This window comes from Papio anubis, chromosome 13 (genome assembly GCF_008728515.1).
Source record: "Papio anubis isolate 15944 chromosome 13, Panubis1.0, whole genome shotgun sequence".
Lineage (NCBI taxonomy): Eukaryota > Metazoa > Chordata > Mammalia > Primates > Cercopithecidae > Papio > Papio anubis.
The window spans coordinates 3,834,883-3,850,018 of record NC_044988.1 but is presented as its reverse complement, the minus strand read 5'-3'; the positions used below and the strand labels follow the sequence as shown (position 1 = coordinate 3,850,018).

Genomic DNA, 15,136 nt, shown 5'->3' with positions numbered 1-15,136 from the left:
AATAAGTTCATGTTCCTGTCTTGCAGAGCTCTGTGCAACTGCTGTTTCTGTGTTGCCCTTAGGGTCCTGAGGGCCTTGCCTAGAATAATCCTCATGTAATTCCTCTGACAGGAAAGCTGTGCTTTCTTCCATGGCTGTATTCTAAATAACAAAGGCATGATACTACACATAGAGTAGGAATTTGAACACCAAACTGGAATTCTGTGTCCCTGTCTTATTTGACAAAAGTGCACATTATTGGGGAGATGGGGGCGGCATTTTAAAAGGAGCTTGGTATAGCATTAGTAATCGTTAAAAGAAAAGAAAAGAAAAGAAAATAGCCTCATCTGTGGCAGTACAGTAGTTTGTTTCTGTGCACATACATCTGAAATACCATTTGTGTAGAGAGAGAGAGCGAGCAAGCGAGGGCGCAGCCTGACATTAACAAGGGAGGAGGCGGACAATGAGTACATTAGTGGTTGTTGCACTTTCTGTTTTCTTTATATCCTTTATCTTCAAGTTGCAACCTCCCCCTCATCTAGTTCCTTTAAAAATGTGATACTTAGTGAGTTTTCTTTATATGCCTCTGCCAAGACATTATTGAAGCTTCTTTTTTCCCTCACTGCAACAAAAGGCAGAGAATGATGTTTTGAGTTTTTGAGAGGCACGGCTACTATAACTGTGCAACAGAGGCATAACTAAGAATTGGGTTTTCATATTCTGAAAATGAACACTTGAAGTTAAATGTCTTCTGATAATATATCATCTCTAAAAATATATTTTTTAAATCCAAGTATTTCTTTAATAGTTTTACCAAGAAAAAATAGAAGTGGTTTTGGTTATGAAAAACTGGATGATATTTTGATAATGTTGTAAAGCATCCAGTATATCCCACTTTATTACAATTAACTTTTTTCTACACTATTCAAACGAGGAGTAGAAAGGTAATTTTTTTCAAAATATCCAGAGACAGGTTGTGAAAGGAATAACAGAATTTAAGCCTTTTAACATGTATGTAAAAGACAGTTTTTGCATCATGAAGACAGTTTTCTAAATTCACTACAATATTTTGGGGAGTAATTCTTTGAGTGGTTAGATATTTTAAGTGCATTTGAGAAACAAAATTTAGTAATCAATATATTTAAAATTTATATTATTCTTCCCTATATTTGAACAATTTGCCCAAAATGCAATCTGTTCATATTGGATTTTGCCTGTTCAGATCTAAGTGGGAATCAGTAGTTTCTTTGTTCGTCACCATGGAAACCAGTCAGCCAATCTGAATGGCTCTTAGATCATACAGAACGATGCAATGCTCCCTGCTCTCAGTGAAAGTTCCTCACTGAGTAAGTGGGGCTGACTCTTCCCTGCCTCTGGCTCTTGCCTCCCAGTGCCATGCAGGTGCAGGATGCAACTAGGCGGCCCTCAGCCGTGCACTTCCTCAGCTCCTTTCTCCAGGGCCGCCGGCACTCCACCTCAGACCCAATACTGCGGCTGCAGCAGGCCCGGCGGGGCTCTGGCTTGGGCTCCGGCTCTGCCACGAAGCTTCTGTCCTCGTCCTCTCTCCAGGTGATGGTAGCTGTTTCCTCAGTCAACCATGCAGAGGGAAACCCAACTTTCCCCGAAAGAAAAAGTAAAGGTCTCTTTCTTCTTATAGATTGCCATACCTTTGTATGTAAGTTTGAGGAATGGGAATCGGCTGTGTTGTGCTTATACCTTTTTAAATATTGGCAGTTTATTCTATATTATACTTTTTGCTGTCTGTTATGCTAAGTATTTTAGTGAATATATAAGAGGATATAAAATGATCAAATGTTTTGTGTTTTTTAATTTAAAATATAGGTTTGAACAAAACTCATTCTCTTGTAAAACATCTGCTTTTACAGTTTCTTCCTCCTAATTGCCAGTATGTGTGGAGATTATTATATGTGAAAGCTGTTTTACATTAAGAGATACATGTCACTTTGATGGGGAAACAGTTTTGTTTTCTTGACAAGATGAAGGCGATTTTGCACTGGCTTGTCATCTGCCATCCTGAGATAAAACGGAGGCTGTTTCCCATGTTACAATTTCATTTGGAGAGTGCAATTTTGAATTTTCCTTTCCTTACATGTTCTAGGAAATTTAGAACGTCCAACACCAAAGTACACAAAAGTAGGAGAGCGTTTACGGCATGTCATTCCTGGACACATGGCATGTTCCATGGCGTGTGGTGGTAGAGCTTGCAAGTATGAGAATCCAGCCCGCTGGAGTGAGCAGGAACAAGCCATTAAAGGGGTTTACTCATCCTGGTGAGTGATCCTGTTGGTCTTTCATAGCTCTGTTGGATACAGGAAAGACGCTCTGTGTGAGCCAGGAGCCCTGAAGTGTGGGAGGAGCAGTGTGGGACTTTGAAGTCAGGACTTCACTTTGCCAGTCAAGTCTGGCTTTGCCCTAGCTGTGTGTTCTTGGCCTATTGACCCTTGGTTTCTTTATCTGTAAGGTGGAAATAATAAAACCAAAACCATAGGGATTTTCTTAAGTAAGTGAAATGATATATATAAAGTGTATTAAGAAATGGATAATCAGATAGCGCTTAAATTTCAGAAATGTTTAGAAATAATAAAACTGTTCAGCTATAAATTTGAGAAAATTATGAGATACATGTGGAATTTTTCAGTTTCATGCAAGTAAGCTTCAGCTTTTATGTTATTCCTATATTCTATATGAAAAGTCACATTTTCATACAAATACCCTTCAGTCTACCCTAATAAAAATGGTACAAGTTGTCAGCTCGGTAGAAAACAGAAGATATTTGCTTTTTTTATGGTGTGTAAGTGCAATTAATATTGTTCTTTAATCATACTGCTTTTTAATAAACAGTAAACTAGTCAAATACACCTTTTTGATGTAACATCTGAAAAATTCTGATAAATCACATTTGAAGCATACTTAGAAGAATTCACTGTTAATTCTAATAGTGAATTATTTTATTTATCAAGAACCCATTTTTAAATTAGATATTTGTCAAGTGGCTTATCCAGCTTACAACCTGTACTTTTTCATATTGGATTTGCTCAGTACATCTGTAGTGATATAGTCTGGGGTCCACTGTCATTATTGTTCACTACAGGTCATATTCTGGTCCATCACTATCATACTAATAGTATGAAGAAGGAAACATTCATAGTCCGACAAGAAAATTTCTAATAATGTAGCTTAGGTCATTTGTGTATTTTTGCTTTATTGCTGACTAAATCCTGTGAGTCTTTTTCACCTGGGTCCCATGTTAAACCACATGTCTTCTTTCAGAGGGAAAGGTGTCATTTTGGATCCTATCCTGCCAGTCTGTGTTATTCCCCTGAGATTCATATGACCCACAACTTCCAACGCACTTACTTTATATATCTCATTAGGCCACTGATGAGAAATTTGAACAGAACAGAGTGAAGCCAGAGCCCAGAGGCCTGACAAGAGTAATAGTCATTTATTGGGCGTCTGCCCACTCATTCATTCAGTAAATATCCATTTGGCTGTAGGCCAGTCAGTGTGCTAGATGCTTTCATACTAATATCTTTTATCGTCGTAAAACTCTTGTGAGCTGTTAATGCCATTTTATCGATGAAAGAATTGAGTTCCAGAGAGACCAAGTAATTTGCCACCAAGCTAGAAAGTAGAAAAGCCAGCATTTGAAACCAAGCCCGACTGACTCTGGAACCCATAATTGTCACCAAATTACAGTAACTCAGTATTTATTCATAACTGCATGTCAGGATTTGTGCCAAAGGCTTTACATCCACATCGTACTGAATTCTTATACCAACCCTGTGAGACAGGCATTATTATCCCCATTTAACACCTTAGGTAACTAAGATTCAAATAGTTGAATAACTAAAAATATCTCCCAGTTGTCCCTCCTCATATAAGTCACTACCCATTGAGTGACAATCCAGACTGTTACCTTCGCCACCAGCTGGGTTTTCTCCATCGTGTCCACTAGAATCTCTTGAGAGTCCTTGAAAATACTTTGCTGGAATCCACAAATAATTTATGTCCTGGAATGTTTTCCAGGGATTTAAGAAGCTAGAGTTTCTTAGAGCTCTAATCAGCCAAAATTGAAGCCGGATTTGTATAAGAATATTCTTACATGGGTACACCAAAATCTCAGAATTCACCACTAAAGAACTCATCTATGTAACCTGAAATCATCTGTACCCCAAAAACTATCAAAATTTTAAAAATTAGCCTAAAGAGAAAGAAAGCAAAGTATCTAACAGTGCCTTTACTACACTACCTTTTGTACAAAAAAAAAGCAGACAAATGAGAATAAATGCTCATATTTGCAAAAAGAAACACTAAGATGATAAACATGAAGTTAATACAAATGACTACATATGGGGAACAAACTGAATGGAGTGGATGAAAACAGGTAAGAGCAAACATTTTAGTGCATACTTTTGTGTATTGTTTTGATTTTATTGAACCATGAAACTGTATTACCTGTTCAAATAAAATTTATACACAAAAAGAGAATATTCTAACAGAGTTGTTGAAATCATAGAAAAAATCATTGCTCAGGGCTGGAACCTCCTAGGTTGCAGCACATCTCACCAGTCCCTCCACCCATTTGCAGGGTCACTGATAATATACTGGCCATGGCCCGCCCATCCTCTGAGCTCCTGGAGAAGTACCACATCATTGATCAGTTCCTCAGGTAAATGCTGTATTGTTCACACACGAATGAGGAAACTCATGTGTTTGTTCTTTCATTGCCTTTGTTTTCAAGTGAAAAAGTGCTTTCATTTTAACAATAGGCAGTGAAATGAGAAATTAAGATTTTGAGGGTAATTAATAATGTTGATTAATGCCAAAAAAGGTTATTTTTTTTAAAATGCTAGTTCCCAACATGACTGACTGCCCTTTTTCCTTTAAGCCATGGCATAAAAACAATAATCAACCTCCAGCGCCCTGGTGAGCATGCTAGCTGTGGGAACCCTCTGGAACAAGAAAGTGGCTTCACATACCTTCCTGAGGCTTTCATGGAGGCTGGCAGTAAGTTCCTCCCACCTCCTCTCATGAATTATCAAGGGCAGCACTCAGAGGCTTTTCTCTGCTGGGGTCTTAAATTGAAAAGGTGATGGAAATAAATACCTCCTGCATAGTAGTAAGGATCAGAAAAAAATGAGCTACCATTTTCTTTGGTATTGCTGTTGGAAGTATAGGATTTCTTTGTTCCTGTAAGAGGGATGTTGGGAGGAGACCCCATAGTAATAATGATTAACATTTAATTAATGCCAGCCACTGTTATGTCATTTAACCCTTAAAGCAGTTGTGTAACAAAGTTGTTGTTATTTCTGTTTTACACATGAAGCCACATGGGGCTTAGAGAATTACCTACTTGCCTAAGATCACACAGCTTAGAAATGGTAGTCAGGTTTGGAACCTGGACATGCTCCAGGTTTACTGCTGTCCAGCCCTGCTCCCAAAATGACGCCCAGGAATTCTACTTCTAACAATTTCAAAGCCACCTCAATCACAAGAGCTTTGGGATGAAATACATTCAACATGTGTCCTTCAAACCAGGCTGGAAAGGATAAACAATCTTGGAACTTGTTTTAAAGACGCTTATTTACACTGGATAGAAAACCTATATATACTGTCTTAAGCTATTTATCAGTCATTAAGACACATTTCCCTGCTTAAACAAGAGTGTATGCTTTCCCTCCATAGCTGAGTAACTAGAGCATGAATCACTGACTTTATTAATTTGTAATTCTAATTCACCATAATTCTTTCTGGCTGAGTTTCTGCAGGAAATGTCTTCAGTAATATAAAATATGCTTTGTGAGTAAATGTGAACAGTAAAGTTACTGGGAATGTAAAATCCCTCTTATTTTATGCAGTGTATGCACTGAGATCTACATGCCTCAGTGTAGATCTGTGTACTTTTCATTAGTGTATGTACTTTCGTTAATTTCCTGTATGTTGATTTTCTTTTCCTTTTCTTTTTTCTTAGTTTATTTCTACAATTTCGGGTGGAAGGATTATGGGGTAGCATCTCTTACTACTATCCTAGATATGGTGAAGGTGATGACATTTGCCTTACAGGAAGGAAAAGTAGCTATCCATTGTCATGCAGGGCTTGGTCGAACAGGTAAGTCCTAAGAGGTGGTTTATTGCCTTGTAGGCGTATTTAAACATAAAAGGAATAAGATTTCCTAATTTGAGGAAAAATGTTTCTCAGAATCTTGTCAAAGCTTTGGAGTCAGGTGGAAGAAGGGAATAAGTTCTGGTGTTCTGTACCACTGTAGGGTGTCTGTAGTTAAAAATCATATATAGTTTCAAATAGCTAGAAGGAGGGTATTGAATGCTCCCAGCACAAATACATGATAAATGTTGGGGACTATGCATATACTAAATACACTGATCTGGTCGCTATACATCATATGTATTAAAACATCACTATATACCCCATAGATATGTATAATTATTATGTCAACTTTAAAAACTAAATCAAAAATAATTTTAAGGTATTTGAAATACCATAAACAGGTAGTTACAATGACCATATGTATGTCATTTTAAAGTCTTTAGCAACAATGTGAGTTGGAGAAACTGCAATTTGAGAGAAGTAATTTGCTACATTTAGTAAGTGCCAGGGCCAAGCTTTAAATCCGTGGTTGTCTGACTCCAGAGTTCATGTGCTTTCCATTTTTGGAGGTATAAGGGTTTTGTTTGTGAAGAAGAGTCTATCTGTGCCTAGAATTCTATTACAAAGTCAGTGATTTGACTTAAAACATTCAGCTCAATTTCATTACAGTGCTGATATTAGGGCAAAAATAAAGGCTGTAGGGCTGAAATTTTCATCGTCATCTGATCCAACCACATGTAGCTCAACTCTGTCCACAGTGTACCTGTGCTCCTGCCAGGGGTCTGCCGCATACCTGGAAGCGTGCTCAGGGGAGGAGACTCAGCTCTGCTTGAGATTGGTAGCTCTTAGGATCAAGCCAAAATCGCACTGTTTGTAGACATTGACATGATAGCTCTGCAGACATTTTACATTTATACTAAGATCTTCTGTGTCCTAGTGAGAAAGATATGTTATTCCCGACTGTGAACTGGAGAGCATGCAGTTTTCAGAGGTTCTGATTTTCATATGTAACAAGATGTTCACAAACTTGGGGATCACACAGGTGTATTTGATTTGCCTTTTACTTTAATATTGACTGTTACATTTGAATTAATTTATTATTACCTTTTCACTAGTAATTATTACCTTTTAACTAGTAATAATCTTACTAGTTATTCCTTTTAATTAGATGTTAATGAGAGTACATAATGTTTATACCATTAAGGCTGGCTTCCTTAAGATTGCTTAATTTTCCATAATTGCTTATGGAAAAATAGACTTATATCATGGTCTGAAGAAAAACACATATTAATATAGGCACAAATCTGGAAAAAGAATTCCCAGGAGGAAAAGTAGGCTGTGAATATGAATAATCCCCAAAGAAGAAACTGCCATGGTAGGGAGAGTGCCAAGCTGGGATGTGCCAGCAGTTGATGGCAAAGATGGCAGGGTGGGAGGTTCCAAGCACAAAGTGTATGGATTGACTGGATGGAAAGTCTCAAGAACTGTTCAGAGTGGAAAATAGAAACAGGATTTGCTTTCTTCTGTTGGAGTTGAGTAGAACAAGGAGGATAGATGGGCCAGATGATCAGTTTCCCTTCCCTCCTGCACACTTACTCACCTGCATTGTGCTTGTGCTGGCACAGCTCTGGGCTACTGAGATGACTCAGTCATGGGGAGGGGGTGCCACATAGACATTTAATAAAGTTCTGCGCAGTAAGGAACATGCAATAATAACACCTCTACAAAAAGTCACAAAGTTATCATCATAATTGTCCTTAAAATGTGTCTCTATGTATTTGATTTCTTAATACATATTCAAATTGTAAATAATCAAAGAGTGATAAATAAAATAAAAATGTAAACTTTTCTCATATCAGTCTTCTCTTCTTCACTGTTTAGGTGTCTTAATAGCCTGTTACTTAGTTTTTGCAACAAGAATGACTGCTGACCAAGCAATTATATTTGTGCGGGCAAAGCGACCCAATTCCATACAAACCAGAGGACAGCTCCTCTGTGTAAGGGAATTTACTCAGTTTCTAACTCCTCTCCGCAATATATTCTCTTGCTGTGATCCCAAAGCACATGCTGTCACCTTAGCTCAATATCTAATTCGCCAGCGTCATCTGCTTCATGGTTATGAGGCACGACTTCTGAAACATGTGCCAAAAATTATCCACCTAGTTTGCAAATTGCTTCTGGACTTAGCGGAAAACAGGCCAGTGATGATGAAGGACGAGTCCGAAGGACCTGGTCTCTCTGCTGAAATAGAAAAGACCATGTCTGAGATGGTCACCATGCAGCTGGATAAAGAGTTACTGAGGAATGACAGTGATGTGTCCAACCCACCTAACCCCACTGCAGTGGCAGCAGATTTTGACAATCGAGGCATGATTTTCTCCAATGAGCAAGAGTTTGACCCTCTTTGGAAAAGGCGGAATGTTGAGTGCCTTCAACCCCTTTCTCATCTGAAAAGGCGGCTCAGCTACAGTGACTCAGATTTAAAGAGGGCCGAGAACCTCCTGGAGGAAGGGGAGCCTCCACAGACAGTGCCTGTCCAGGTCTTGGTTGGCCACAACCCCAGGCAGCAGAAGCGCATAAGCCATTGTTACATCCCACAGTCTCCAGAACCAGACTTACATAAGGAAGCCTTGGTTCGCAGCACACTTTCTTTCTGGAGTCAGTCTAAGTTTGGAGGGCTGGAAGGGCTCAAAGATAATGGGTCACCAATTTTCCATGGACGGATCATTCCAAAGGAAGCACAGCAGAGTAGAGCTTTCTCTGCAGATGTTTCAGGCCCACACAGCCCTGGGGAACCAGTTTCACCCAACTTTGCAAATGTCCGTAAGGATCCAAACCCTACTCACCAGCAAGTGTCTCACTGTCAGTGTAAAACTCATGGTGTTGGGAGCCCTGGGTCTGTCAGGCAGAACAGCAGGACACCCCAAAGACCTCTGGACTGTGGCTGCAGTCTGAAAGCACAGTTCTTGGTTGAACATGAAACCCAGGACAGTAAAGATCTGGCTGAAGCAGCTTCACACTCTGCATTACAGTCTGAATTGAGTGCTGAGGCAAGAAGAATACTGGCGGCCAAAGCTCTAGCAAATTTAAATGAATCTGTAGAAAAGGAGGAACTAAAAAGGAAGGTAGAAATGTGGCAGGTATTATTAGTACTTTATTTAATTATAGATATGTTGGAAATATGTCAGGGCAAAAGTGTAATACATTTTCCCAAACTTATTTATTATAGAAATGTGAAGATACGTTTGCATAATACTTAACTTTCAAACTTCAGGTTTCTCATCTCTGATGCAAACCTGATGTTTTAGAAAAAACACAGGGTGTTTGTGTGGTTTCATTTAAATCTGCATATGCAAGAAAGCACTTGGTATGATGCTTGACCCACACAAGGCATTGATACTAGTAACTTCTTTCTTTCTTCCTGGGTCTATGGGGGCAACTGGCCCACAGCAGACAGCATTCGAAACTGACTTGAAGCATCTTTAACCTGAGATCTGGCAGAGGGAACCATACTTTGAGAACCACTGACCTACAGACATAAATAAAATGGTTATTTTCCAAAGCTCATCAACACTAGTGCTGAGCAAGGTCAGAAAAGTGAGGCTGTCTCCTTGGCATCCCCTCCTTCAGACTTGCCAATCCTGCTCTAATAGGGCAACTATGGGAAATCAGGAGAGCAAGTGGGTGGAACCACAGATTCCTACGTGCCATTCACTTTGGCTGAGATGAGGTCTTTGGGGTCCATTTCTTAGCTTTTACTTCAATTAGAATGTAAATTTTTAACCCTTTTTTTGTGTTGTGCTTTTACTAGGATACAGTCATAAGTCAGCCATACTTTCTTTGCCCTGAATGAGCGAGCACCTGTTCTCGAGAAAAGATAGGCCTTATAAACCTAGCTATCAGAAACAGCTAAACTACCCCAAAAGGAGGCTGACTTAGACTGTCGTGAATCACCAAAATCTTGACTTTTGAGACCATAACCTACTGTGAATTATTTTAGTAGCTTGCTTTCATAGTCTGCCATTGATTAAACAAGGCATATACAATTTCTGAGTGCCAGTATCTCTTCAGGTGCAGAGGCATGAAAATTAAGTTTGGAGCTTCACACTAACTTACAACTATATAATGGGAGGAGAGAACTTTTGGTAAAAATTTTATTCTTCAGAATTGTGTTTTGCCTATCCAATAGTTAAATGTATTACTTTCTTCCAAAATGACTTGTTTTCTTTATTTTCTGCTCCAAACTGAAAAAGTCTTTCATTCAGTCAGCAAATGTTTCCTGGGCATTACTCTGTGTTAAGAGTTAGCAAGCAAGAGAGTCTTCTATTTTAGATGAAAATCTCGCACCCTCACTCCTGGGTCAGCCCCAGTGGCTGTGCGAGCTCTGCCTGTGGAGATGAAGTGTTCAGGACTTGGTTTGGGCCAGACTGTATGTAGAGTATATGAAAGCATTTTCTGGAGGTGAACACAGACCTTTAATCAGGATAGTTTTGTGTTTTTTTCCTTTCTAGATTTTATTTTAGAACTTTTAGTCATCAAAAAATCAGCTGAATTCTGGAAAAGAATAAAATGAACATTATTTGAATAGTATAATGCCACCCATGCCTGTACTAGACCATTTCACATATATTATTTCATGTGATTTTTCACAGTTATCATAGAACATATCTGTGAGGCAGATGATACTATTTCTACAGTCTTTGTTAATCTTATCAATTCAGTGTCACAGATGAGGATGATAAAGGTCACGAAGGTTAGAGGGTAAGTGACTTGCTCAGGGTCACATGGCATGCATGTGGCAGAGTCAGGGTACAGCTCATGTGTTTAATACTTTCCATTATCCCAGGATTCTTGGCTAACCTCACTGGAAAGCCTCAGGAAACATCATGATAAGATAGTCATTATACTAAGGGTTTTTGAGTAATGTCAGTTCTGCCCAGCTTGTCTGCTTCATAAGATTGAATCAAGAGCTACTTTGTTTTATACATGATCTATGGGATAGGAAGGATTGTGAATAACAATGTATTGGCGTATTCATAAGATAATAAAAATAAACCCAGTACCAGAGGGCCCTTGTGGTGTAACAGAAACAGCACAGACTCTGGAGTAAGACAGAACTGGGTATGAACACCCCCTTTGCCATTTTCTAGCTTTTGGCTCGTAGGTGAGTTATTTCATCTTTCTTGAGCCCCAATGCATTTACCGGTGAGGAAGCTCCCTGCTGGGTGCCATTTGAGAGTTAGAGATAAGACATGCATTACAGTTTCAGTCCCACTGTGTACATGTAGTAAATATTGGATAGGTGAATGAATGAGTGAATGGTAACAATTATTACACTTACTTCTATTGTAAAAATGTATTTGACTCACTGAAACATAAATCTGAACCCTATCAGAAATTCATTAAAATCCTTATCTCACTTTTCCTTTGCTCTCTGTGAGGTAAAGTTTTAAAATCTCATGCTTAAATTTTCTCTAAGCAATTGGAGTATCAGAAAAACTTTCCAGTTATTTTCCCTATGTCAGATTTCAGGCTTATTGTTAAATCCTACATAGGATTCTAAAAAGATATTTCAAAGAAGTACATATGCCCCATTTACCAACTTTCAAGCACCTTCATTTTATTTTTGCAGACTTCGAAGCTCAGTCAAAGCCTTTCCTTAGACCCCAGGTTAATGTATAAATGTTCCCTTATTTCTACTTTTTTGTCTACCATCTACTTTATTGCAAAAAATAGTTCTGTTTTGTTCACCAGAAGCCTGAAAAGGAAGGCTCTTCTGAACTGTTTCTGTGGTTTCTGAATAAAGTAGAGAACTTGGATTAACTAAGCCCTTTCTCTGTGCTATAAGCTTTAACCGACCTTATCTCAGTCAGTCAGCCCAACAACTTGTGAGGCAAGGGATGAGTTTCATAGAGAGAAACTGAGGCTCACAGAATTCAATGTCTTAGTCTAGTGTCCAGCCTGGAAGTAGAGAGGCTGGGAGGGGTCCCAGTTCTGCACCCTAGAGCCTGAGTCTTTCACTCTCGTGGGCAGTGCGAGAATCATGCAGTGTCAACTGGTGCACCTCTCTCTCCTCTCCCTGTCTCTGTCTCTGTTTGTCTGTCTCTTTCTCTTCCTTTTTAGAAAGAGCTTAATTCCCGAGATGGAGCTTGGGAAAGAATATGTGGCGAGAGGGACCCTTTCATCCTATGCAGCTTGATGTGGTCTTGGGTGGAGCAACTGAAGGAGCCTGTAATCACCAAAGAGGATGTGGACATGTTGGTTGACAGGCGAGCAGATGCCGCAGAAGCACTGTTTTTATTAGAGAAGGTAAAGTGGCTGTAGGACCAGTTAATGACTGTAACTGAGGCCCTTAGTTTTTCACGCAGAAAAAAAAATCCATTATAAAAAAGGGAATTCATACAGAACCCCAAATCTAAGTCTAATTTAATAGTTTTTCTAAGAGAAGAGAAGAAACTGATACCCAGTGTAAACGCTTAGAAAATACAAAAATAAAAAATAAAAAGGGGAACTATCCATAGTCCTGGGAGAGGCACTGCAAACATTTTCAAATCTTTTCAACTTATCAATATGTGTATTAACTTGTTAAAAATCATTTTAACATGTAAGTTTGTTTCATTTTTGCTTAAAGTTATAGCTGTTTTCCCGCAAATAACACAAGCTTTTCATAAATATTGACTGTCACAGATATGATGCTGTAACACGAGACTGTGCCATAATTAACCACTTTTTCATTGTTGGGTGTTTGTTTCTACTTATTTGCTGTGAGCATGCATATGAGAAAAATTATGAAGTAGGTTGGGATATGCATTCATTCGTATTTTTAAAAAAGGATAGGTGTCACACATACATGTATATGTAATTTGTATGTGTAAAATATAGATGTTTTCTATATTTTATGTATAAAAGATATATGTTTAAAATGGAGAAAATATGTATATATGTATAAAATATAGAAGGAGAAATAAGAAACTGGTAATAGTGATTACCTTTAGGAAAAGATATTAGAAGACAATGGATCTAGGAAACAGGAGAAATTGTATGAATCCTTTTATACAATTTATCATTTTTATTCATACAGTGATACTAAATTTTCAGTTTAAAATAGGCTTTGTTTTTGTTTTGGTTTGGTTTTTTTTGAGACAGTTTCGCTCTTGTTGCCCAGGCTGGAGTGCAATGGCACGATCTCAGCTCACCGCAACCTCTGCCCCCTCGGTTCAAGCGATTCTCCCGCCTAGCCTCCTGAGTAGCTGGGATTACAGGCATGCGCCACCATGCCCGGCTAATTTTGTAATTTTAGTAGACAGGATTTCTCCATGTTGGTCAGACTGGTCTCAAACTCCCGACCTCATGTGATCCGCCCACCTCGGCCTCCCAAAGTGCTGAGATTCCAGGCGTGAGCCACCGTACCAGGCCTGTTTTTGTTTTAAGAAACAATGTTATCGAATAACCAACCTTGAGTTACCTACTATGCTGCCTGTAAACATCTCCTCAGTTTCTAAATTTCACTAAAAATCTGCTGCTGCTACTACGCAGACACACACACACACGGACACATATGAATGGACGCACACACAGACATACAGATACATGCACTCACACACATGTACACAGACACAATACACAGTACACAGACATGTGTGTGCCTGCACACACACACACTCACACACCACAGTTACCCAATACACATCTTTTAAGAAATAATTTTTCCTGTATCTGAAGTCCTTTTCTTAGGATATTTTCTCAGCAATTAAATCACAAACATAAAACAGGAGATGATGAGAAGGGAGATTAATGTTTGGTAGGTGACTGGGCCAAGCCCTTCAGGACATAATTTGCATTTTCTCTTCTGTTTATCTCAATACCCCTTAGAGGTAGAGGCCCGTTTCACAGACAAAGCTGAGGTTGCATGCCCAAGGTTGGCACCACATGTCAGAGCAGAATTCAAGCTCAGACCACTCTGGCACAAAGCCCGTGTGCTTTCTATCACATAAGGCTGCCTGTTTTATCCTATTTCACCCTCACTCCATGTATAGGGCATTTATATTGCTTCACGTTTTTTACTTTCATAGGCATCATTGTAATGATAATTTGTGCTTGCAGGTGTTTCTTTATTATAGATTATGCTTTTGTAGGTTTTCAGAATTGAAATTAGTGGGTATCTGTATATTACATCTTGGATATGTATTGCTGAAGGTGATGGAATTTCTCCTTTGCTAAGGTGAACAGCCCCCAGGAGTGAAGTCAGTGGGCACATTTTTAAGTATCTTACCCCCTTAGGTTGGAGGCTAAGCACTTAAGCACTGCATTGCTCCTGGGGGACTGGGGTTGCCCTTGTCCTTTTCTTTGTCTACCCGCCTCCCTCCATATCATCTGCAGTGGCTGGGTACCCAGATCCTGACCACTCAGTGCCCAGTTAGTTAGTCCATGTATCTCTATGACATGTCGCCATCTACTAGACAACTGACATGATTATATCCAGAAACAACAAGAATGGGAAAATCTATTCAATTCACGGCAAGAGAAACACTTGGTTTAAAATTGCACTGATCTTCAAATTTAGTTTTACTTTGTGCAATAGCTAGCCAGCTTTGATATTATCTCTTGAAAACTTTTCAAATTATATTAACACATAACAATAAACATTTGCTGATGTTTAGATATTTTGTTAGATATTTTGGCATTTGACATTACGAGTACTTGGTCACAAACCAATTCTTGACTCTAAGATAGTTTTGAATCGATTTATTGAGGCATTTTTTGAACACATTTTTAAAATTTTGATTTCTACAAAAACAGGGACAGCACCAGACTATTCTCTGCGTGTTGCACTGCATAGTGAACCTGCAGACAATTCCCGTGGATGTGGAGGAAGCTTTCCTTGCCCATGCCATTAAGGCGTTCACTAAGGTGGGTCACACTCTTCTTTCCCCTCTCTGAACCACAGATCAGCATCATCTTTGTAAATCAGAATCCAGAGGTCACCATCCTCCTCTAAAATAAAACATGTATGTGTACGTTTTCCCT

The 15,136-nt window shown here is 39.0% G+C and overlaps 1 protein-coding gene across 16 annotated transcripts in view; it reads left to right on the top strand.

Annotated features, from left to right (window-relative positions):
- Positions 1 to 15,136, top strand: part of PTPDC1 (protein tyrosine phosphatase domain containing 1) — a 101,447-nt gene that overhangs the window by 63,565 nt on the left and 22,746 nt on the right. For 3 of the 16 annotated variants that reach the window (XM_021927727.2, XM_021927723.2, XM_021927724.2), the window contains 7 exons: positions 2,099 to 2,270; positions 4,592 to 4,672; positions 4,892 to 5,010; positions 5,975 to 6,112; positions 7,991 to 9,249; positions 12,233 to 12,418; positions 14,909 to 15,019. In XM_021927727.2, the coding sequence (XP_021783419.1) occupies positions 2,170 to 2,270; positions 4,592 to 4,672; positions 4,892 to 5,010; positions 5,975 to 6,112; positions 7,991 to 9,249; positions 12,233 to 12,418; positions 14,909 to 15,019 (1,995 nt within the window). In that variant the 5' untranslated portion in view covers positions 2,099 to 2,169. Of the gene's footprint in view, positions 1 to 1,119; positions 1,619 to 2,098; positions 2,271 to 4,591; positions 4,673 to 4,891; positions 5,011 to 5,974; positions 6,113 to 7,990; positions 9,250 to 12,232; positions 12,419 to 14,908; positions 15,020 to 15,136 lie in introns of those variants that run through there. The other 13 variants (XM_021927732.2, XM_021927728.2, XM_021927719.2 and 10 more) reach the window with 12 other exon arrangements.